General features: G+C 43.6%; 1 protein-coding gene and 1 long non-coding RNA gene across 3 annotated transcripts in view; one reads left to right on the top strand and one right to left on the bottom strand.

The window, feature by feature from the left end:
• Window positions 1-22,461: 22,461 nt before the first annotated feature.
• Window positions 22,462-24,660, bottom strand: LOC130517498 (uncharacterized). Its single transcript, XR_008947724.1, has 2 exons — window positions 24,520-24,660; window positions 22,462-23,819 (listed from the first exon to the last, which is right to left on the bottom strand). It is a non-coding gene; the product is annotated as an uncharacterized LOC130517498 (long non-coding RNA).
• The window catches only part of gpc6a (glypican 6a), an 88,466-nt gene continuing 86,903 nt past the window's right edge, over window positions 24,552-26,114 (top strand). For both annotated transcript variants that reach the window (XM_057019429.1, XM_057019420.1), the window contains exon 1: window positions 24,552-25,151. In XM_057019429.1, coding sequence (XP_056875409.1) covers window positions 24,989-25,151 — 163 coding nt within the window. In that variant the 5' untranslated portion in view covers window positions 24,552-24,988. The remainder of the gene's footprint in view (window positions 25,152-26,114) is intronic.

Here is a 26,114-nt window from a genome sequence, read left to right as displayed (position 1 = left end):
GACTGTGTTCTTGTTGTGTGATGTTTCGACTTTGGCGGCTGTTTGAGTGGAGAGTTTCTCTAAGTGTTTAACCAAAACCCAGATCCTGAACTACGTTGTGACACATACATATATGTTTCAATGGCTTCTCTCTCAACTCTATAAATAATGAAGCTCGGTCAGATGCTGCCTCAGGCTTCACACAGAGATGCTCTCAGTGACTTTCTGCCTCCATTTATCCAGGAACAGACGATTCAATAAACATCAATGCCAATCACAACTATTCAATAATGCTTTTGTAAATGGATTAAAATCCCTGGTGGCTAGCAGCAATTCAAGTTGGTCCAATTATCATAAATTACAATGAAATAAACAACTATTGAAGGAGTGCAGAGTCGGCATAGTTTAAATTAAGCCAAGGAATGAAAACAGGAAAGGATGAAGCTTCTGACCGCCAGGGATGCACTAGTTTATCACCTGTGCAGCATCACATGGACGCAGAACGAAACAGAAGAGACTCAACCATAATAAGCAGGTTTCAGATGTATTATTTACACCTTTTTTGTGGTTGGTTGAGGCGCTGACTTGTTACCGTCAATAATCTCGATCTCTGATGACAGAACCGCCCAGGGGACAAAGGAACGAGCAACAGTCTCTGATTAAAGCTGCGTTCACTGTCTGAGTTCTCCCTGAATCGTCTTGTTCTTGTGTGCGCGTGTGCATGTGTGTATGTGTGTGTTATTTACAGAGCCTTCAGCGGGCGCTCCACTTAACATCATACACCAGGGTTGGGCCGTTTGAGTGGTGTGTAACTCGTCAGCTGGCTCAGGCAGCCACGTTATACACACTGCTGCACTCCTCCCATGGATCTACAGTCCCAGGGCCCCTGGCCTCACCACTATATGTGGCACCTGTGCAAATATGGGATGTCTGGGTGAGTCAGGGCAGGGGGTGAGGAAAAAATGTAAAGACCTGGGTCTGTTTAGTGTCAATTTTGAAGGGAGAAAGTCCAAATATTAAGGGAAAATTGGGAACATCCAGAATAACACCCAGATCTTCAAGCTTAAATTCTTTCTCTCTGTTCTCATTTTTATTACATTTGACTGATGAATTTCTCATTTTTTAAAAATTAAATTTAATTACCTGCTGCATTTGATTTTAATTCTATTAGATTGTTCAACAAAGGATTTCTAATATGGACAGTCAGCCATTAATCAACCCTGATTAGATTCCACTTGATTTTTGCTCAAAAATATGCACGTTTAGTCGAGTCAGAATTGAATTTATATGAATCTATTTGATGCTGTATGGGCAAAGTGCTGATGGAGGAGCGCCGTCACCCTGCTGTGCTGTGCTGTGAAGCCTCCCTGATTGATGAGACGTTATTTATTAACTCCCTCTGTCATTTGTCCCTATTTACACTCAACAACGACCGGGATTCTGCCAGCTGAGACGAGGCAGATCTTTACAAAGACGAGGTTAAATGAGAAGATCTGAAAAGTGTGGATGGCGCGCGGATACCATCGCCTTTTTTTTGCTTTAAATCCATAACAGCTGCAGAAAATGCTGACCGGGCCTTTTCTCTGCACGTCAGATTATTGGCTGCACGTGCTTCGGTTTATGAAAGGTCAGCCTTAGGTGTTGGGCAGATGAAATCAACATCCCGCTCCGTGTTAAATGTGTTTTTATCTGCATCCATCGGTCCTCCAGCTCAATCACCCTCTATCATCCATATTTGACCTTTGCTGTTGTTCAGGAGGCTCAAAGCCAAACAAAAATGGATCTGTGGTGCCCCAGAAAACAGTCTGCTATCAAATTTCACCTTTAACTGTAGAGACTACACTTTGATGAGTTAAATTAAATCTTCATGAATATTCATCCGCACATTGCACTGAACCATTATGTAACAGATGCTTTTCCCTGAAGAGGTTTTATTTATTTGTTCCTGAAAAATCTATAACATCTGTCCTGGAGACAGCAGCTGTGAACAAAGCACACACACACACACACACACACACACACACACACACACACACCACACACACACACACACACACACACACACACACACACACACACACCGTCTCTCTTTCTCTCTCTCTCATCTGGACCCTTCCTGGTGTTTTGATTGTCCATGAACTTCAAGCTAAAGATCTTTGGGTTGTGCTTGTCTTTGACCTCCTGATGTTCCACCTCTTGGACGCCTTGACCAAGCATCCTCACCTCAGCCTCTTAACATGCAGGACATTGTGATGTAATTTTTCTCGGTGCCATTTTAGGCAAATCTGAAAGCCATTTGCTTTGCAAGGATCACACACTTTTAGGTGTTTAGAGTGCTGCAACCTTACACCAGGGGGCGACAGAGATGCTCTTATTGACCCATATAAAATGTCTACAATCTGTTGAGAAACGTGGCTCGAGATTATCCTGCGGCAGGTCCCAAGGAGCACACTCAGACATGAAAATATTGAAAAGGAACCTAAATGTTATCAATAGATGCAAACTCTCTTCCCCGACAGTGTTTATACTATGCATGTATTCAGTTTTGGATGTTGCCATGGCATCCAGTGCTATTATGGCTGGGGACATTTTGGATGTTTTCATTTCATACACATGTAAATTACAAATCCAGCAAACACTTTCAGCCGCAGGAGGCTGCCCTTGAGGACCAGGTAATGTGAGAAAAAAAGCTACATTAAACAGTTTATCACCCTTCTGACAGCAATTCATGAGTTAAACTGATGGAGCCTCGTCCTTGTTTCCATTGTGAGTCTGCACAGACCATAATACACAGGGACGGTTTTCCCTCACACAACAGTCCCGACTCTTCTGTGCAGATAGAATTTTTAATTAACACGATGCTGCCGACTGTGTGGAAGCACTTGTAGGCTTTTGTTGGAGCAATTACTAAGAAGTGATCTGCTCTTTTTAATCCCGTTATTTTTCTTTATTACAGATATGTATTTAAAAAAATCACAAAGCACAAATGAAAAACAAATAAATATTTTTACATTCCAACCATCTGGTCACTTCCCTTCAGCTGCTTTCCCACCGCAGGATCCTGCCCAGGACGAGTGGGACGAGCGTCCTGAAACAACCCAGCACGCAGAAGTGAAGAGAAATGAGCGATTTCACAATAGCCGAGACGTGAAGATGGCAGAGCTTCGGCGCCAAATAAGTCCAACAGATCCAGGGGATGATGAAGGATTCCGCCATCTTATTTCGACAGTTCTGTGAGGTTTATTCAAGGGCCTGCAATAAAACAGTGGACCTTGAAGACTTCGAACAGCTCAGACGGAATCCTCATCTCCTCCCTGAACCTCGCTGTCGTCCTCATGTGCAGCCGCAGATTTACCAGCGCCAAAAGAATGCGTGTCTGTCCGTCTGTGGTCCTTGAACGAGACAACGATTTAAAGGGAAGGTGTCAGCCAGTGACTTCCTTCAGAAATCCAATTGTCTTTTTACTGTTTGATTGGAAAACAAGGAATAATGGAAAGTTTTAAAGGGATGTCCAGTATGATCCCGTATGAGTCCCCTTTTTAAAAAAGTCTAAGTGGATTGTCTTGTTGGTGGTAGTTGGGGGCTGGAATGAGAATAACTGAAGTACTTCTGTATAAATTTTAATGCAGATATGTTGTTTGCGTTGTTCTTGTTGAACTGATTCTTACTTATTTGAATCCAGGATCCGCGCCGAGGTCGATCGGTCGTACGACACACGGGTTGTTTTTAGTGCTGCTATGAATTTGTTGAATGTTCCATTCTCAGAATTTTTCCCTTCAACGCGGGCTGATGAAAATGGGAATTGATGCAGGATGGGGAAAGTGATTACAAATGAACCACTCGAGTTGGTTAACAATGACAGAAAAGAGGGGACTGATTTTAAAGAGGCAGTTTCTTCCTGTGTGATTACTGAAAATGATTGGTTGTAGCGGGTGGCGCAGTGGTTAGAGCTGTTCCTCACAGCAAGTTCTGGGTCCAGGGGATTGAAGCTGCTTTCCTGAGTTCTCATGTTCTCCTGGCAAATTGGTCTAAATTCACCATGGGTGTGATTTGATCGGTCATTGTGTGTCGTCCCTGTGATGAGACCCATGTTCAGGGTGTTCCCTGAAGGCAGCACGGGTAGGCTCCAACCCCCCCACGACCCCGTAAGAAAAGGTTAGAAAATGGATATTTATATTGTAGCATAATGCTGCTTGTGTTCAGTGTGTCAGAAGTGTCGTTGCACTTGTGTATATTTGAATTATTTTTGGCTTTTTCAATGGTTTCCTATTGCCCTCTGTGTGGTAGATTAGAATATTCCACTCTGCCCTTATCCAAGGATCAAATTAAATCCACGGCTCTTAAATTAATGTGGTTATTGCTTTTGTCTGTCTGAAGTTTCACAGGGAATTTTCTTGCTATGGAACGCCTCGATAGGCAGCAGCCTTAATTTCAGTTATCTCTCAGTGCCATCTCACCTGTCCGAGTCGGGGCATCGTCTCACCTCAGCCAGAACATTGAGTTCAACAAATCAATTGATTGTGGAGTCTTTAATCTGCAGACCTGTTTCCACGGTGGGCCAAAACTGTAAAGCAACTTTGTTGTTTTAAGACAATGCTGATCTTCAAATCAACAGCACGTTGGCCAAGTTTTTTATGCTCATTTTTATCTCTAAACTTGAAATGCTGTTGACATTAGTAAAGCTTCAAAACACTTCGCTTTTTGTTCATTTTTGATGGGATAATTGGAGCACTCGCAACGTAAGTTTTTGGCCATCTGCAGCCGAGCACTTCCTGGGCACGCGACCAAAACTCCCATTCACAGATGAGATTCATGCGAGAGCCGGACGGAGCTCCTGGTGCAGGGGGGCAACCACTCAGCGTGAACACTGCAAAGTAATTCATCTGCAACAACAGCCTGCCACCCCAGGACACCAACCCAGAGAGCTCAGGTCATCCGTTTTAAGGAGATTATGTTGGAGGAGTGTGCAATCTGTGAGGAATCTGCAGAGCATAATTCTGCTCATCAAGCTGAGTGTCACCGAGAACAAAACGGCGTTTGCCCTTGGGAGGGCATGCTGTCAGCTGATAGCTAACTGTTGTGTTACCGAGTGGAACTGGGATGTAAACACATCATTAAGATGTATTCCTTACAGCAGTGCCGGCTGCAGCAACTCGGGTAAATTGCATTTTATCATGTTTGTTTATTCAAACATACATTTCACTAATTGTCTGCTTGTACAACATCCAATCTGCGCACGAGCGAAATACCACCACAATCATAGTGCTAAGTGCTAACATGTGTTCAGCATGTTTTGCTCCTGTGATATTGAACGATGTGTTAATCAGACCAGATAAATGGAAGTTAGCAAACGATGTTGAGCTGCAAAAGCATTTTCATTCACCTTACCTTCATGGACTTGTTGTTTCGCAGCCGTACGGCGTGCAAAATCTGCTTTTTCTATGTGAGTCCGTGGGAAGACATAAAGCTAACAGCTAATAGATTGAACAGTGAGGGTGAAGCAGTCTCCAGGGCACACGTGTCTGCGCCTCTTGTAGAGAGAACACAACTTCAGTGAAGCTTCAGTGAAGCTGGTCCACCAGACGGCATCTCTGTGGCAGTCCCGACATTTGATCCTTTGAACGTTGATCAATATTTGATTTCCCTCGTTTCCTTTGTCTCTGTATTGAACAATCCACATTCCCAGAAGAAGAACTCTGAGGCACTTGCAGATCCGCATTTGTCAAAAGTCACTGCAGAGCCGCGGCTCCTGCTGATGCATACGGTTGATAAATTCATGAAGAAGTGCGCCCGAAGTCACCTGATGTATTAGCGATGAGCTGGGACTCATTTTACACGAGGAGCTGTAAGGAGAGACGATAATGAGGGATGAGATTCAAATTCTAATAAAAAGTATTAAAGCACATTCAGATGGACGTGGGTTGATGGGTGTTGCAACTGTTGTTCATGTGAAATTGTGCTTATAATGTTCTTAGGAACGGACCCTGCCTCTTCTCCAGGATCACCAGGAATTTATTTGCCGGAGCAAAATAATTCTGGGAAATCTGTGACACGCGGCTGGATGATGCGGAGGTCACACCCACAGTAAGTGTTGTGGTCTTTCAGCTTCTTTTAATCTTGTTTGGGATTCCTTGTGAATTTTTAGCTGCGCAGGCTTCTGGGCTAGTCTTCTGTATACGCTGTTGTTTTCACATGCCGACCCGAAGTTCTGCTGAATTTCTTGGAAGCAAATGAGCTCAAATGAGCCTGGAACTTTTCTTGGTATCTTTTCTTTTGCTCCATTTTCCAACTAAATGAAACACAAACGTGTTGCTGCAACGGCATTCTGCCACTCAGCATTCTGGCTGTTGCCCCGACCCCTGAAGAATTCTTGGGAAACTGAAGTCCTACATTGCAACCAGGTCCTTTTTTCAGGAAAACTTCAGGGTTGAGGTAATTTTGGTCCAACAGCACCCCATTTAATAATGAGCAATATTAAAAGAAAACAGCTTTCATTATCATACCATTATATTGTCTACCTGTCAGTCAAACAGTGCACTCAGCACTACAAATGCAAAATGCTGTATTTTTTTAGGTCCTCTTTCTTTTCCATTCCTTTCAAGTTGAATCCCCGAGGTGTTATTGAGAGATTGCATAGCTGAGTTTCTGTCAGTCATCGACGATCCCATCGTGGCGATGGGAATGTAGCGTATCAGGCTTTCATGTCAAAGACCAAAGATGTGCTCAATAAATACAATCCACGGCTTTGTAATCACTGCACTCTGATGGAAACATAGCCCATGTTGCACTGCAGCCTGGCACCCCATCACTCCGTGAACATATCTCCAATGAAGAAGCAAAAAGCTGATCATGTATTCAGTCGACCCTCGGTTTGGGCTTTATTCAGTTTGACATCTTGCTCATATGTGAGCTGAGTCTCCTTTATTATTTGTTGGCTTGCAGAGGAAGTCAATACTTAGCCAGACTTTTTTTACCTGAATATTTGTACAGTGTAGAAGGCATTTTCAAAGGTGTGGAACTGAGTTAAAGATCTGAACTGGTGGTTCAGACAATTACAACAGGTCATCTTTGCTGGCCACCATGTGCACTTAAAGAGCACACACATGGCTTCACATGTGGTCATATATCCTGAAGTTACTGACCTGCATGTGCTTGTTTAAGACTTCAGCTCCGTTACAGGATCGCAGTGAAATGTGAAATTCAGGTCATCTGCAGTGTTTAAGAGCGAGACAAGAGTCAAAGAAAATGAGGACATTTCATCCACTGCATGTCCCACCCGGAGCTTTATTGATTCCGCCTGTCTTGTCAGCTGCTCTGCGCCATTATAATCTTTTTAGAACTGTCCAAGGCAACGTCAGCTGTCTGAGACTGTATAGACGGTTAGTTGCTGGGGTGCATGTCTGCTAGTGGAATGTTTCTGTAGTGTGGTTTTTGGACAGTAGAAAAGAGTTGTAAAACCTACTGTACACATAATATGTTGTTATTAAACACTAATGTTCCTCCTAAGCTAACTTAGCTGCTGACTGTGCTGTCATGATTTGTCTTGCAAATTTTATACAGGCCAATTTGGGTAAATTTCATTTAGATAGCCCAAGCTGATGTCTCTAGGTGCATTGAAGGGAGAGCCTGACCAAGCAGCTGTGGCAGGAAAAACTTCCTTTTAACAGGAAGGCAGAGATGGTGTCATCCCCCCACACCTGGATCAGAAGCAGCTGCTTACACAGTAAAGATAAAGAATAGATAAAGGTGCAGCCTCCATTTCCACTTTTAAAGATTGTGGCATCACTGGGTTAATATGATGCTATCAGCTTCTGTTATGATGGAGCTTGGCCTCCAGGACCTTGTAGGCCAAAAATAAATAATGAAATCTGTCCTGGATTTTATGAGCAACTAATGGACAGAACCAAGTATTGGAGAAATATGATCATTATATAAATGACTAAAAAAATTTGAATGCAACTGGATATTTCACTTTAACTAGAGAAAAAAAGGGTCACATCCTCTTTGCAGCAACCTCAGTTTAAGATAAATGTTGCTGACTGATGCTGCAGAAATGGTTAAAGTTGTGTGATGTCACAGAAGTGGGGGCGACTGGAAGTCTCCGATACAGCCCCCTCCGGGGGCCGAGCAAGATCCGCAGTTTATTCTGTAGAGAAAAACCCTGGAGGGAAGACTTATTTACGACATGGAGAGTGAAGTAGGAGGCAAAGGATAAAGAAAGTAATCTCGTCCGCCTGGAGCCTGCTCCTTTTTCTGCATCACGCTGCTGTTTGCTTTTCTCCTGTCCTTTTAAATGGTAATAATATGAGACCTGGGCCTATTGAGGAACATCTCACAGTTGTCCTGCCCTGAAAGGAAGCCCACAGTTCAGCGATAAGAATTCTGCAAATGTGCCGCATATGTTTATCTGTTCTAATGACCTTAAGAGCAGGGATATTACCAGCATGCTAATCTCCTGCATGCGCTGCTGTTTTGCATTCCAATATGGTGGCGTGGCGTACATGAAGGTGATGTCGTTTGCCTTTATTGCCTTATCAGGACTCACCTTTGCCCGTTTTAATGAAACGTGAAATCTGTGGGAAAATGTCACCACGGTGTGTCTCTCTGAGCTAAAGCTAATGTGATTTTGAGTGAGAGAATGCCATTTAATTTATTTGCAGTGATTAAATTGAGTGTGCATCGTTTATATATTGTAGGCGGGAAAATAAGCGACTCATGGCAGCACATACAGCATATTATTGCCTTTTGCAGCACTTGGGAGAAAATTCTCTATTTATTTTAGTAATGGCTTCCTTTTTCCTGCACAACCCATAAATCACAACAATTTGTTCCCATAAAGCGACTCAGCACTGAGCAGCTTTGTTTGTAAAAAAATTACAATTGATCTTATTACAGTCCTGCATGTGTCATTAAGTGGTAAATGAGCTGTTCTGGAAATTCTTCCATTTAGAACCAGTACCTTTTGACCTTGTTGCACCTGCCATTAAATAAGAAAGCTGATATGAACAGATTTATATATATTTATAAAAACTGGATGACGAACCTCAAAGGCGTGCAGCAGCCATTGCCGACGCCGGCGTCCCCTTTGCCATTCATGTATTATTCATCCTTTTTAGCAACACAATAAGCAGTTGGCATATTTCACACTGCCAATCATTGAAATTCTTAAAGTGGTCTGGCTGCTCATTGAGTGGGAGATCCATGTGGGTGGGGTGCTCCATCACTCCTCTCCTCCTTCCACTAAAAGGCTCTGACATATCTCCCCGGAGGCCCCCACAGCCAGCCCGCTGCTCTCTGTACACAACTTAATGGTTGCTGTCACTGCACAACTCATCCATGATGGCCCGCTCAGCAGCATCCCAATTACCAGTTTTCCAGAGACACTTTAGATATACATGTTAGATTGTACTCTTACACGTTGTTGGCATTTTCTACCTTCCTCTGGTAAATGATGAAAAACATTCTGAAATGGACAATCAGGCCGAACGCTGTTGTTGAGTCTCAGGCTGAATACAATCTTATACTATGAGAAATGAAATAACACGCTATGTGTTACCTGCTGATCTATGCATACATGTCAAAGAACAAGACACTCGAGCATTTAAAGATCATGACTTGCACCATCATAGACGCTGACCCTATATGCACAAATTCCATAGCTGGTTGGACTGAGCTAGTCAGGTGGGAGGAGATATGCTGGATAACTGGATGAATCACTATTTTTATAAAAACAGGCAATGGTTTGAAAAATGTGCCAGGAATGATGTGCGAATGTGACTGTTGGAGTGGAAGGGGAGTGGTCCGAACGCACTGCCCTGGGGGACGCCGTTTTTGACAGTCTACTCCTCACCAGACAGCTTAACAATTTTACAATTTTCTGGCCATAAAACTCAGTGAGATACTCTACTCTAGTTTTTGCTTGGTTGTTCTCTGGTATTCAGGCACAAGTGACCAAGCACGGCCCTGAGAGATGGAAAAACATGGCTTGTTTGCCACATTTACTTTTCACTGTTATATACGTGTCCCTGTCTGGGACTGACAAAGCTGAGTCGATGGGAACAAGAAGAGAACAAAGCTAGGTCACCTTTTATGCAAAGGCAAATTATTTTTATGGTTCTGATTAACCTTCAGTCTGGTGCTTCAGTACTAATGCTGTTGTTCATCATCAAGAAGTTACGAAATTGGAAATGTGGTTGTAACTCTGCAGCACACAGGAAAATGGAATCCTGTCTGAAACCACTTCCTCAAGTTCTGATTATGTTTGCAGTTAAAACATTGGAAACCATTATTTTACATCTACAACCTAAGTGTTTGGGATTGTGTTTGAATATGGTACTTCAGGTAAAAATGTCGCCACAACACTATTTTAAAGGAAGGGTTTAGCCACTGGCAGTGCAGTTAATCGGAATTCAGTTTTGCATTGACAAGATCGATTGGAGTCGGAAGATGAACTCATTTTCTGACGATGAAGAAGGTCAGAATCCTTTTGAAATGAAGTTCATGATAATTGATCCGTTCTATTCAAGTGGAGGCAAAAACGGCCCCATTAAGTGAGTTTGCTGGTTTATCTGCAGCAACAAACTTTCTTGGAGATGAGCACAAGCAAGTGATTTACACAGCCCCAGCTGGGCAGCGGGGCTTCAACCAAACCAGCCAGACTCTAGTTTGTTATTTCTGAATTCTTCTCATTCTTCCTCCAATTTTCCGATGCCGCTAGCGACCCCTGCTGCCCCCCACTTTGAAAACCACTGCCGTAAGAGGCACTTGGAGCACGTTAATTAGCGTGAGGAGGTAATAACTGAAGGGAATCACAGGACAAAGAAACTCAAAGCTCACTCACTGCGGTTGGTGGCACCATAAATATATCTTCAAGGAGATCAAGGAGAACCATTAAGATAGACCTCAAAATCTGTTCCTGCATTTAAGTGACCTCTGAGTGAAAGAAGACGCCAGTTAAAGGGATCTGAAGTCACACAGCGTTCTGAATTCAGAGCATCCTGCCAACAGACTATTTGTGTGCCGCACCCTCAAATAGGTGTCTTGAGGGCCGCTCTGTACTGAATCAATATCCAGTTAATTTCAGGCTCCTCTCTGATCCCTCAGCAGTGCCTCACACACACAGGCCGCCTCTCTGGAGAGAAACTGTCGACGAGCTCAACAACTGGAACGGGAGCGACCTGATGAAGCCCTTACACACAGGCGAGTAGCCTTTGTTATCATCCGGAGCCTGTTTCAGACGAGCCCTATTGGATGGGGGGCAGGATTCCAGCCTCAATTGTCCTTTAGATCATTAATAACCAGAGTAATCAGTGAATAAACCAGACCTGCTACGTTTTAGACAGGTCAACTCTTATATTCGTGCGTAGACGGTGTGCGACCGTCGTTGAGCGCAAAAAGATGATGTGTTTTCTTTTGGCGGTCTTTACGTGCGTCATTTAACCACCAGCCCCGAGCGAATCTACATTGACCGTTCCACCAAGCAGATCCGGCTCCTTTTGAAGGATTCCTTAGAAAAGAAGCAATTAAATTTCCCACTCCGCAATTAACATTGGAACCTTCCCTGTCTTCCTTCCCGTCTTCCCTGCGTGCTCCTCGGCAGCAGTGTTGTAATTACTTTCCATTAGCTGGAATAACGCAGATGCCTGTTAGCTTCTCAGAGGCTGTTTCTCCCTTTACAGTGCATCAGTGCGGCTCACTGTTGACTGGAGCGGCAAAAAAAAGACATTAAAAACTGTGCACTGACGTTTCCAGTACGTGCAGGATCGGTTTTACTAATGCATGTGTAGAACTCACGCCATCCGACGTTTGAATTTTCAGTCATCTCGCAAGAAAACACAGCAGCAGGGTGCAGATTGTTTGGCTGATTTATAATCGTTGGACTAAATGCGCGCTCTGACAGAGGCTAATGGGGTGAAGCAGGGGGGGAAAAAGGGAAACTACAGGATGCGGGGAAGGAGCTGCGGAAAATGATGAATCTGGCACGGCTGCGCGCCGAGACGGGCGGTTTCTGGAATTACTGCGGATGTGAAGTCGACATGGGTGTCATCCAGAGAGATGAGTGTTATTTATGACAGCAACGGGAATCACTCGCTCATCACTGGACGGGAAAAGCGCTTTCTGAGGCAGCGGCGGGATTTAATGGAAGGCAAAGAGTTTTGGAAGTTTAGCTGCTCCCAACTCATTTAATTACACGTGGCTGGTTAACGATCCACTTATGGTCATAGTTCTGTTCACTGATCTGTCACATTTGTGTTTAGCTTCACTTTGGGTTTGAATTTTTATTATTTAATCCCGTTATGGGATTCACAAATTCATCGAAAAACAATATTGTAGAACAAGAAGTACATCAATATTTGCTAATTGTTTAAATCAATGCATTAATTTCAACATGAGTATTGAAGCAAGCCATGAGAAAACCCAATCCTGAGGTGAATGACAATGAATTATTAAGTTATTCTGGTGCTGTCGTGAATAGAAAAGTGCCATGGCTGCCTTTTTTTTATTTTTTGAAATTGGAAAAAAAAGCGCTGGTGGCTCTCTGTACAGTCACACGCTGCATGACAATCCAACAACTGTATTTCATTTGACATTTGAATTATTTCCCTCCACTCAGTCTCCAGATCTTGAGATATTAATGGAACTCTCACCGATGACCTTGGATTTTACAGGATCGGCTGTTTGACTGCGCGTTGCCGTGACACTAAAACGATGGGAGATTAGCTCAGATGAGACCGCCTCTGATTATTTCTGCAGTTTCATCCTGTGATGAAAAGGGAGTTAATGAAGACTTTTCTCCGTTTCCTGAACGCACCCCATTAACTGAGAGGTGTCTTCAGAAGACTCTGTCTCCTCCGACATGAAACGTGGATTTCGGAGGCCAATTTTCACAAACACCAAGAATGTTTCAAATCAAATATTTGGATGGGATTTGTGGACTTCCCTGTTTAAAGTGGATCTGGTGGCCATGTCATGAACCACCTGAAACAGCAAGAACTTTTTAATAGACGGAATCATGTTAAAGAGTAAGAGGAGGGTATGATAGAAAATGTACGACCTAGTGATTGATATCTTTTCATTTGAACCTTTTCTATGGCCGGTATTTTTGGAGACCAAAACAGAAATTGGGTGGAAATGAGAGAAAACTTTAGCTGTTTCTTTCCAATAACCGCGGTGACACACAAAACATTAAGAGCCAAAGTAATTGAATTAGCTGTCTGGCGAATGAGCCTTCCTGCTGACGTTCCGGTAGATTTATGAGGCTGCGGTCCTGCGCTGATGTCCTGTAACACGATCCTGACGAACTCAAACACACTTGGGAGTTTTAGCTGGCCAGTTTTTCTATTTTAGACGGTTAGTTTACACCCCCCCCCCACACCCATTTTTTTTGCCCTCTACAGTAAAGATTTTACTGGAGTTCTGTTGCATCACCTACTGGTAATGCTCAACACATGTTAAGTCAGTTTTGTTTGCTTTGTTTAAAGCCTATTTTAATCGCCCGGATCATCAACCTTTGCTTTAATATCCTCAGCATAATTTTGGCCTCCAAAAATGAGCCTTTGCAGCAGTTGTGGCCCAGACTCTGACGTGATGAAAGGCTCAGTATTCCCTCAGAACAGGCAATTTTCTCCTCTTCTTTGTCACACATTGGCATTACACCTCCCATGAAGAAAATCCCCTTTTCTCTTATGAACAAGGCTAACTCAATTACCTCTTGTGAAAGGTCAGGGTATTTAAACGCCATAATATGACAGGCCGTTGGCTGCTGTGGCTGTTAGCTTTTGTCATTTTGGGCAGTTTGATTTAAATTTGGACAGCTGGAGTGTGTTCTGTGCTCAAATATTTCGTTTTTGAAAAAGTGGCCTTAATTTTCTGCTGCCGTTTCGGCTCATCTTACATGACTTTAGCGTTCTGATAATCAGGCGTTATCTGCCGCGAACCGGCAGCTGCCCGCTCTACAACTCAAAAGGAGGCATTTGAAGTTCACCGCTGGGTTCTGAGCTTCTCCGTTGATTCTGTAAAGGTCAGTTAAATCTCCTGAGCTCTGATGCTGATCTAATGCATTCAATTTTTGTTTTTTGGTTGTTTTTTTGTTTTTTTACGAAGAAGAGGCCAAATGTATCAGCAGAAATGGAGTCCTAAGTCTTTCAGGTGTGACAAAATAAAGGAGTGAGGAATGAAATGATGGTTGTTATCAGCATATGTGTCAATCATCACAGGCTCCAGGCCTTGTTGGGATTGATCACAGCATGATTGGATGGGATGGATACTAAATGCTTTGGCTCTGAGGTTTGGAGCCCTCTGATTGGTCAGATCTCGACATAATAAGCTATTTAAATGTATAAATGAAACAAAACAAGGGAGTACAAAATGCAACATCGACCTCTAAATCTCAAAGTCTCCCGTGGAGTGAAGATTTAAATCAGATGGGGAAACAGACGTACATTAATGTCTATATTTACTTAAACTGTCTCGGCTAAACAGTTCTAAAGTAACTTATATCTTTCATTTCTGGGCAGGTTTAGCTGTTCTTAGTAGGTTGCCTGGTCCTCATTAGGGAAACCTTTACTCCTTAGATATCTTCACTCTAACTGTACGTCATGTAGCTTACAGCCAGCGTATCCTCATCAGTGGTGGATTCAGGCGCCTGTCTGCCTGCACATCTGCTCAGCTGCTGCCCGGAGACAATGCTCAGCGGAGACCGACGTTCCCTCTTCTCGTCTGGGAATGAAAGCACAGTTCCGCTCTATTCCACACTCCAACAGACAGTCGGCTATGTGTACGGCCTGAGCACACAGGCGAGTGTGCTTTAGAGTCAACGCTGAACTCTCCTCCTGCTGGTAAAAAAGCTCCAGATGGAAGTCCAAATCCAACACGGCTGCTGAGAGTGAGGTCCAGACTTCCCACCACAGCAACCGTGGTCACTTCTGCTCTCTTCGCTACACAGACCCACCTCCCAAATGTATCTTCTGTTGTTTGGATGCTGCCATCTGACTCTTCCTTCCCTTATAAAGTGGAACATATTCAGGGTTTCAGGTGTATTACAGATCTCTATTGTCAAGATGTCACCGGCAGTTGCCTCCCACATTCCCAGACGCCTCCGACTAGAACCGGAGTTGAAGGATTTCTCTCAGTCTGTCTGTTCCACGGAGCGATGTCTCACCGGCTTTTCATTTATTCCGAGGGCGCAACTTTATCAGTGTCACCCCAGCGCACCTTTAATGAGCGGAGGTTTGTCGATGCAAAAACAGTCATGATAGTATTCATCACCACGAGTGCTGGAGCGATGGATATGGATATATCACTTCTTCTTCCTCGCTGACTGGAAAATGTCGCATCGGAAGGAAAATCGTTCCAGGGTAAATAAGCAGTCTAGATCAGTCACCTCTAACCCGGAAAGCCTCCCAATTCAGGGGGTTTATCTTTTACAGTGACGGTGCTCGTTGTTACCTTTACTTAAATGCAACAGATGAATTTGTAGTTTTATTTTCATACTGTAAAACGGTGTAAAAGGAGGGAAAACAAAGGACTTTGCACTGTGTTTAAGTCCCGCTTCAATATATGTTACTATGGAGCCTGTAAACACAGCACTTCTAATAATATACAGCTGTTGTTCTTGTATGTCAGTATTAAATATTGAATTTCTGATGTAGATGAATTCATCCTTGAAGCTGAAAACCTTCAGCGTTTCTGTATCCTCACTGTTGCAGATATGAAAGTAACTTTGCTTGAGTTTCCATTAATTCTAACTGCAGCATTTAGCTTCAAATCGATAGCATGTAGTAGCAGCAGGACATTTATTATCTACAGGAAATCCAGTAAAGTAGCGTGCACCAACTCACACTGGCTAATGATCTCACACGTGCAGATGGAATCAATACATGCCATGCTGGCACAAATGTTAAATCACAGTATGCTCGTGCCTTAATCATTCTCACACAACATGGAAAAGGTCACGTCGGCCTGCCGCCCGTCCACTGTTGACAGTAATTATTGAGGGAAAAGGCGACCTTACGTAAGACTTAAACGCCTTTCTTTGTTTGGCCTGGTGGTTCAGATAAAATATTTTAATTAAACACAGTACAGCCAGAAAACATAAAAGTATTTGTGATTGTGCAAATTTGTGACATGATTTCATAAATTAAGGAAGATTAAAAAAAACAATAAAGTGTGTTTTTGTCCAGCTGGTATTTTCTAAAGCTTTGATTTACAGTGATTGATGATGTATTTAAATTACTAAAGCTTGAGCAGTGTAATTATTTAATTTGATTAGTAACTGTGCAATGAATGGAGGGATAAATAAATAAATGACAGTTTAGTTATGCTTTAAACGTCATAGGAAAGGTGCACTGAAATGTACTAAAGGTTTAATTGATCCCTTAATAAACCAAGGATGCCTCTCAGTGGTGAACATCATCTTATTTTTTAATAACAACGTGCCATCACAACTTACGTTCTCGTGTCGAGCGTTAGCGGGGTTGTTGTTCGTTAGTGTTTTTGTACCTGTGAAACATCTGCCGCACGTCTGATCTGCTCCATGAAGGTGGCGCTCTTGGATGCCTCCTACAGTGTCGTCGCGTTCGTCTTGGATGAATCACAGCTTCGTTCAATCTGGAGTTGAGTCTCTGGTTCAGCTACCTTCAGAGGGAGACGGAGGTTTTTGGTTTGTGTCCCAGTACAGAGATGCATGTAGTGAATTAAAGTTCCAATCAGCGAGATGCAGCATCGTCTAGAAGGAGGAACACATTTTGATTATGTGATGATGCGTTGCTGTCTGTCTGAGTGTGTTACGTCTGTTTTTCTCTTGTCCTTGTCAGTGTTGACCATCATGTGTTCCACCTGTCTAATTGTTTCCGCCCCTCCCCTCAGGCATTTAAACCCAGTTCCCCTTCTGCGCTGGGTTGTCTAGTTTTTACAGGCTGGTTCTCTGTTAGCATGAGATGGGTTTGGAATCCGACTGTTCTCAGGAACGAAGCTCTGTCTGATCGGAATCAGCCGGGTGTTGGACTTACTCTGGTCCTTTGTTTGCTGCCTAATATTCACCGTCAGACCGTCGATGATTAAAAATGCTACAAAATGGCGCCACCGTCGTCATGAACGTCAGTGCTTCTGGGAGACAAGGGTGATAGTTGTAAATGTGAGATGTTGCCTAAAAGGTTGCCTCCTCACCTTCCCTTTTTACTTCAACATCTCATAGTTTTTCCTCCATAATGTGCCCAGAATAGCCCAGTGGGGTTATTGCACCCTTTAATGTCAGGATGGTGTTATATCTCTGTGGTGTTTGGAGAAGTTTGCGTGATCTCTTTTCATTTACACAACAAAGTTCAACCTGTTTTCTTCCTCTTTTCCTCAGTGTTTGCCAAATACTCGATTCCTATTAGGATGACTATGGTTGTTCCCGGCCTAATTTCTCATTTGGAATTCTTTTGCCTGATTCTGTCATCCTTCCCCTCATCCTCGATCAATAACAGAGGCTGTTGTTGACTTATTGAGATGGATTTTTAATCTGCACCGGTTTTATTTGCACTCTATTTGAGAAAACACAAATTCTTTTCTGGTAATATCTAGACAACTGCCACCAGGATAATGAAGAAAGGCCCATTTGCATTACATTTATCACACTTTGTGTGGGTTTTTTTGTCTTAATAAAGCTGTTGCAACTTTGGGGTCGTGTCTTCACAGATTAAAGTCTTTGTCTGGCTTTTTTTTAAATTATTAAAGAGAAAATGAAGGAGCAGAAATGCTGCATGGGCTTGTACTTGTTCTAATATGATGGGGATGTCGCAGTGATTCATCAATGCGGAGCTGAACAAATAAGAAAACGCTGAGGTGCAGAATCAACCTCAAAGCCTGAGAAAACAGATGAAACCGATTCAAAACTAATGATGTTTACCATCACAGACGATAACTATAGCAAAATAAGGAGACGGTGCTGCTGTTTCTTCCTCGCTAATTTGATTTTAATGTGTTCGACTGATGGCTCTAGAGCTCCTTTAAGCGTGTTGCTCCATGTGGAAAACATATTTCATACTTCATTCCGTGCAGACCTCCGGCCGGAGTCCTGCCCGCTATAATTGCACAGATCTGTCTTAAACATCCATGAATTATAAGTATATGATTAATTATTCATGGCTGTGCTTGCTGGGCCACTGTGAACAAAGTGACCTTATTTTTCATCTGGTTACATTCCGATTCACACGTAAGCAAGGCGCATAATGACCGATCCAGTTGGGGATACTGTCATTCCAGCACTTCCTTCTGTTTAGGACTCGGATTTGCGCTGCACCGCTGAAGCCTTTTGCTGTTTTTCTGCCTCACAGATGGAGATCTTTTCCTTTCTGTTTGAGGTTTTCTCTGCACTGTTCAGTTGTTTCAAGAGCATGATCCCAATGCCTGTTTTGCTGTGAAATCCCAGAGATCCATCACTGACAGGTCCCCATGCGTCTGTTCAACCGTCCAGCCTGGGTCAGGAGAACAGATGCCAGTCAGCTGTTTGCAGCTCCTGTCGTAGATCCATCACCTATTGATTCCGATCTTTGGGTCAGTCAATCTTTATGTCAAACCGTCTGTCTTCATGTGGCTATTTAAAGTTGAAATGAACCTCAGGGGGCATAAATATCATATAGAAAGGTGAGAGAGATTTCTGACAATTAGCACTGGGCTGTGGAGCGGCAGGCGAGGGGAGCGTGAGCTCAGTTTTCCCTGCGGTGAACTGGGTATGAGTCATGATGAGCCCTGTGCTGACTCCTTGTGGTGAGTTATCGATCCACCACTGGGATCACCTTCTGGCCGACGTCTCTCGGCCTCATTAGCAAGAGCTTATTAGCTGAGCAGAGCTATAACAGCGGTGTGCACGTGGAGCCGACCGTGAGTGGCTGAAACATGCTGGATCCCAGGTCTTGGAAGCCTGACTGGAATTAAACAATCCCCAAGAATAGAACAAGATGCCTTTGATGCTTTGATACATGGCGGTAAAACAAAACAAACATGCTCGTGAATATTTTTATATCCAGAATGCCAGAGTGCACGTTTCCTGAATATGATCTATGGTCACCAAAACCAATCACTGTCCACATGACGTGGACACACAGTATATCGTTTAAAGAAAACAAGCAGAATGCGACGATCATCTACGTTGGGACAGGGTGCTTCAGAACCAGTGTTGGTGCTTTGGTGGCATAAAACACAACATACAATAGACTGATCATGTGCCAAAATGATTCTCAGAGCTTCAAGTGGAAGCAAAAAGTGAGACATTAATCAATCCTGTTTCCTTTCAACATGTTGCATATTTTCTGATGCAACCAGTAAGCATGAGCCTCAACGCCACACCTTTACAGCTGAAGGGAGTGTAGGGAGCATCGGTGACAACAGTGGCTAAATTATGAGCTAGCTCTTCATCTTCCAGCCGTGAGGTCACTTGTTTCTTCAGTGGCCTCTTTAATATTGTGAGGTAGATAATGTAGAAAACGAGTAAATCTGGCAATGCAGATAATCTAAATGGGTTTATAAATTGGTGTAACAGTTATCAAACTGCTTAAAGATAGTGAACGGGATGAAAAGGTGGACCAGGAATGAGCATTCAACACCATATGCCATTATATGTCATACTTTCCCCCGATGACCAACGTTCATGGTATGCCTTAATAACTCGGACCCCATAATTGACCTTTCGCTGGGACAAAACGATACCCACAAAAATGAAAGCAAAGAAAAGCTTTTTAAATTCAGATTTGCAATCTTAATGAAGCTTTCAATTTAACTTGTTTCTTAATGATGCATAGTCTTATTTGTCCCAGGGGGTCACAGGTTGTGTCTGTAGCTTTTCTTTCTCTCTGTGCCTGTCAGGACTCGCTGACGATACATCTGTGAGGCCACGCCCACTCTGAGATCTGACAAAGACCTCGAGGTCCAAACTCGGCGGCATTTTAAACTATGATTCATCGATTATAATGAAGACTCTTTAAATTGCCTTTCTTCGTGTGACATTTGCGGAGCGCCGGCACCAGCCAGCATCTTTTCCAGTGGAGTAGACAAATGTAATTATGCCATAATTGTCCGGAATAGGGAAAGAATGGGCTGCACAGCCATCTGTAAACAAGTCAGCAAATGTATTATTTTCAGTTAGTTGCTGTTTGAAATCCTCTAAAGGTAAAATGAATGATTTTCCTCATGGAGTTGCTGAACCAAGGCCGTGCAAAAAGGAGCGAGACGCCAAATTAATGACATTTCCCATGTCATTCACGCTGCCTGTTTGACAGAGGGTGTTTTCCGCCAATCATGTCTACAGCTGTCACAGAGGAGCTGCATCGTCAGACTGATTCCGACACTCGGGGATCGTGCATTGAGAGTATTGACATGTTTAGTTTGTAAGATCTGTCAACGCGTGTTTATGCTTCATTCACATAAACCAGCTGATCCAGAGGGGTTGGTAAAAGACCTGGCTCTGACACAAGAGTCCTGAAATCTGGAACTGTAATTTTAAAGAGGCGTCCTTATTAGTTCATGAGTTTTAATAAAAAGTGAAGGGTTGCCAGATAAAACACAATCAGAAGAGTCTGATGCTACATTTAAGGTGCTCATCCCTCTTTGATCCTTCCATTTGGATACTTCCTCATGCATAATTTCAATTAAAGATATTCCCCTTTGTGTCAAACTGAGCCATAAAAATAGTGCTTAAAAAACTTACCGAAGGAAGGAACACTGAATATCCAGAGTAGCCAACATTTTCCTCATACAGCTACTGTCTTTGTTGTTATGCTGAGCCTTGATCTGGTCTGACCTTTGCCCCTCACATCTCCGTGGAGAAAGATCATGTTGCTGTGATGGGACGGTGTTTTTTTTAACTGTCTCCAACATCATTTTCAAGCTGTTTTGATTCCAGGTTGTGCAGTCTTATGGTGCCTGTGTGGGTTTTCTCCAGGTACTCCAGTTTCCTCCCACAATCCAAAAACATGCACATTAGGCTCAGGCTTTAAATTGGCCCTCAGTGCAAGCGTGTGAGTGAGCCGTGTGTGTGTGTGTGTGTGTGTGTTTGTGCTGTGATGGGCTGGAGACCTGTCCAGAGTGTGTTCCTGCCTCTCACCTGCTGACCAGTTGGGCAGGCTCCAGCAGCTCCATTATCCTGATTATGAATCAGCAGCATTTGCCAGAAAGAAAAATCCCAAACCTTTTTTTGTTTTCAGCCGGTCCTCATAATAAATCATTTTTTATCACGCTAGCTGAGAGGAAAAGGCAGTTTAATAACATCTCTTGCCATTTCACTTGGTGTATGTAAGTTTCAGCCTTTAACTTTCCGAGTTATTTATTCAATAAAAGCCGTCTTTTAGAGTAAACTGTACTTTTAATTTCTCTTGGGAAACCTCCGGTCCTTGTGGAGCTGATATGCTAGCTTGTTGCGCCGTCAGTGTTTTTATGAATTACTGTGATATTCTTCAATTTTGCCATCTGTTTAAGAGCAACGGGGCTGTTTCAGTCAATTTAACACAGTAGCCGAATGGTTGTTACACAATTCGGTGATGCAAAGGGCTCACAAAGGTGATAATTATTCATTTTTTTGGTCACCAACACTTGTTGACTTCACTTCTACTCCTTTGAGGCTGTAGCCAGGTTTTCTTTACTACAGCCTTGATGGTGCTGTGTGGGTGAGGTAATTAATCCCACCAGCAATTACCAGCATGGCCTGGGAGGTGGAACGCTCCATCAAAAGTTGATTTGACTGCAGACTCTGAATGCCCTTGGGCATCGCGCTGAACTCCAAATTACCCTGATGATTTCTTTTTTGTTCCTTTCCAAGGTCACCTCGACCACCAACACGTCCACGACTTGGACTCCTTAACTTAACTGTTTTACTAATTCATTCCAGACGCTTGTTCCAGAGTCGCTCGTTGGCACGGGGTCAATTTGTCGCTCTGACCATTAGCAGATGGCGCTAATTAATGTTGGTGTTGTGGAAAAATGACCTTCGGGCTCTTGTAAAATGAGCAAAACAAATTCACAAGCATTTCCCATTTTCCCGTCACATCAGCAAACAGTAACAGACAGTAACAGATAACAAACCTTGAGTCTATTCTGAAACATTCCAATGTTGAACTGAAATGTAAGCGAACACATGTGTTTGAACAAAGATGGTGTGTAACAAAGCTGTTAACACAATTAGATCCTTGAACTTCATTACTCCATTTTTGTCTCCTCGAGGCTTTGATTTGATACGACTTTACTATGAATGAAGAAATATTCCCTCCCTCTTCCAACTAAGAGGCCTGGTTGTTGGAAACATCCTTTCTTATAACGACGCCCTCTGATAGTGTGATAAGTCTGTTCCACTTTATTGCACATCCTGTCAGCTACCTACCAGATAATGCATTAAAGCTCCTCTGCAGGACTGAAAGTGATGTATGCTTGCATTGTAACATGCAGGATGGCCAGCAACAGGCAATAAGTAGGAACGAGAAAGCCAAATTAGCAGCTGGACAATATACCGTATCTCTTTAGGGCTTTAATTAAAGCGTATTGAAAGCAATAAGCAAAATATTCAAAGGCATAATTGAGGTCAGACACATGGCCGGTGTGAAGCAGAGGTCAGCTATAAGTGTTGATGGTCGATTCCATCGATACTGACGGCCTTGGGTCACAACCATATGGGTAAAGTGAGTTCGTCATCTTCGGGAAGAATAAACCATTTTGACATAATTAGAGATTTTGAAGGGGTTATTCCACTGAAAATTGCAGGGTAATGCCAGGCAGGAGGACAAGATGCCCGAATCTTGCAGGGATGATTTTGCAGCCTGAACTGCTGTTACGAGGCAGGACGAGTCCCTGTGTTCAGATGCTCACTGAACACCTGTTCTGCTGCTGCCCATCTGCTTCAGTGTTTGATGTCTTCTGTTCTGGGATGGTCTTCCACACTATTGTAAGAAAAGATCTGATTTGCTGTCATCTTTCTATTAGCTTGAGCAGGCCTTTGTCCTCCGAGCTATGTCGACACTTTTTGCCGATGACTGGATACTCCCAGTAGACGGGATACAAATCCCAGTAGATTAGCATGTTCTAAAACACTCACCCCTGCCCAACCACTACCCGTGCTACCGCTACATGGAGCCTCATGACAAATAAAATTGTCTGGGAAAATGCAGAGAGTGGATTAACAGTGAAGACACAATGATGCATGTGCGGTCCAAGTCCGGGTTAAATGCCAAATATAGTATTCATTCTCCAAATGTCATGTTCTCATCCTTTCCAGGTAAATGAGATACATTTTCAAAGATCAAATTCATTCAATAACCAAAACACATTCAGATCAGTTCAGCAATACACCTTTACACTGTATCCTAACTGAAACACACACAAAGATATACACATATATAAATATATATTTGTGTGTATGTGTTATTATTAAAGATCTGTTAAATAAATTGTGAAAAATACTGGTTGTGTGTTTCTTATTTGCAAGTGTAGGACTATGTGGGAGTTTATTGTTTAGCCTGTGAAGCGCACTTGACTGCCTGCCAGACAAAGGCAGGCGCGAACACACCTGATATATTGTTAGAACGTTGTGGATTTTAAACCTTCTTAAACATCAATACACTGACGCAAATGACCACGAAACTCGCTCTTAGCATATGTACTCAAAAACAGAAGCAAAAAAACGTATGACCATCAAGCTACGTTGAATACGGTCCTTTGAAAACGTACAGCGGGATAAAAATGAGGACAAGGAGTGATGCACGTGCCGTCGCGCGCCTGGAGAGTGGCGGAAGGCCACACCTGCGACGGCTCGGCCAGCAACAGGTCCGGTCCCAAAGGTTCCATTTACTCCATTTTCCTGTTATACTGCAATTTGTCTGGAAAAACAACAATCTGCAAGTCACAGATATTACCGGGGATCACATTCAACCCATACAAATTCACATAATTCACAAATTCAGGCGGTAACACTAAATTCCTGCCTCGCTTCGGTTATGCGTTTACAGGGAAAAGGCACTTAAAAAAAAGTGTTTGTCTCCATGTAAACAGCCAAAGTCCCCCACATGTGCACGAGTGGTTTGATGATTCTACACTCTTGTTAATGCTGCAGAGTTTTGAATCAACTGTGTGTCCTCATTATAATTCTGTTACCACCGTAGTGTTCTTAGAGCTATCTTTAATGTTGGTGCAGTACCGATGTGGGTTCGCTCATCCTAGAGGCTAACGTCAATGCCAGTTTACTTTCTGTATGCAAATTGGAACATTCTTTTATTTTTGAGTGGCAGCAAACTGAACAAAGATCACGAATCAGCTGACGCACGGGTCATTCCGGCTTCATGAATGATTTAACTAGATACATGCGGGAATGGTGTAACAGATATCAGGAGCCACTGGTGTGTCAAATAAAACTAAAGGTCTGTTTCTGGTGACTCTAGTATCACTGTTACATAAGCGTTTTTCTTTCAAAAGCTCAGCGTGTGTTTAAGCAAAGAAAAAGCTTTTTTCTTCCGCCCACGCCGACTCCAGACCCTCCTCCAAACACGTGTCTGCGCGCTAATGTGCTGGGTTGCTCATTACCGCGGATGCGTGAAGGCACAGGACAGTGCGCGCCCCTGGATGCAGGCAGCTGAAGTCGCAGCCTGTTCTTGCCCTGCCCTTGTGCGCTCCGCTCCCTGCGCGTCTGTCTCCGGCGCATTTCGTCCTTCCTCTCACTGACGGGAGCACCGCTGCGTGTGCGGGACAAGTTGTTGAGCTCCGGCTACAAAGCTGCCCACCTTTAAAAGGATCTGGTCGTGCTGGGAGGAATCGGGACCCGCCGGGTTGTTCTCTATTTTCTTATCGAGGAGAGGTGGAAAAAAGCCAGGAGGTCTTTTTTTTATTGTTACTATTGCAATGAGGTGGACGTACCAGAACCTAAAGTGAGGAGTTTTGCTCTCCTCGTTTTGTTGCGAAATCCTGCTCACTGGAGGAAAAAGAAGCCCCCCTCAATCCGGATTTCTTGATCGGTGACGGAGCCCGCGCAGCTGATTCTCCCCGTGTACCACCGATGTGTGCGATGTGGAGGCTGCAGGTCGCCTTCTGTATCGCGTCGGTGCTGCTGTCCCTGTCATCTGCTGCCGAGAGCAAAGCGCGGAGCTGTAGCGAGGTGAGGCAGGCGTACAGCGCCAAAGGATTCAGCCTCGTCGATGTGCCTCATCAGGAGATATCAGGTAGGAGAAGAATCACGCGCGTCGGACGCACCTTGCGCGCAATAGTCCATGTGCCCTGACAGACCCTCTGTTGCAATTCATGGTAAATGTGATGGCCTTTGATTGCAAAAGTCAGTTACAATGTGATGCGTGCGAGATTATTATTATTGTCATTATTAGTTGTTGTTGTTGGTACAACTACTACGAGATTTTAAACTCTTTTCCAAAAGTGGCAGGGTCAGAATTTGTCATCACGTGTGTTATAAATCACGGGAAATTGCTTCATAATTACATTTAAATGCAACTAAATGAACGATAATTGATTTGAGGCTCGTCAGAAATAGAAAATATTAAGCAGGAAAGGTGCAGGTGCCCACTTAGTCAAGGTGAGCTTTATGTTTTGGAGTTTTAGAGGATACATTCACTTCATCGTTGAGCGGACGGGGTGGGGAGAAAATCCTGTGATGGTTCACCTCCAGGATCCAGTATCTGCTGATAGATCTCCGGGAGGACCAGCCTGAGTGCTGAGAGCTCTGAGAGGCGCGTCGCTTGAGCTCATCTCGACAATGATCTCAAAGGAAGGCGCACTTTCGCAGCCGGAGTCTCAGTTAATGCGCTGCGGGTGTCTACACGTTTACCTGTTGCCGGCATTCAACAGCACATCCCGGAGCTCGACGTGCACGTCGGCCGGTGAGGGCGCGTCTCACCAGCAGGGGGCTCTGTGCGCTCAGCGTGAACCGCCGCTCTTGGCCGGTTTTCCCTCCATTTCGATCTTCCTCAAGGCTACGGCTTAGGCTTTTTTAATTCATGCTCTTTGATACAGAGACGATATGGGCTTTTATTATCTCTTGTGTGGTGCTAATCACATTTCTGGTCAAAGCAGGAGTGGAGATTAGTCAGTAAATAAGTCTGCTCCAAGAGAGATGGAGCAGAGCTCGACGTTAATCCTCTATTGCCTTTTTCAGACAAAATAAAGAGCCTGTA

Source organism: Takifugu flavidus, chromosome 2 (assembly GCF_003711565.1).
Source record: "Takifugu flavidus isolate HTHZ2018 chromosome 2, ASM371156v2, whole genome shotgun sequence".
NCBI classification, from domain to species: Eukaryota; Metazoa; Chordata; class Actinopteri; order Tetraodontiformes; family Tetraodontidae; genus Takifugu; species Takifugu flavidus.
The sequence above is the reverse complement of the archived record's forward strand: the minus strand, read 5'-3'. Positions and strand labels throughout refer to the sequence as shown.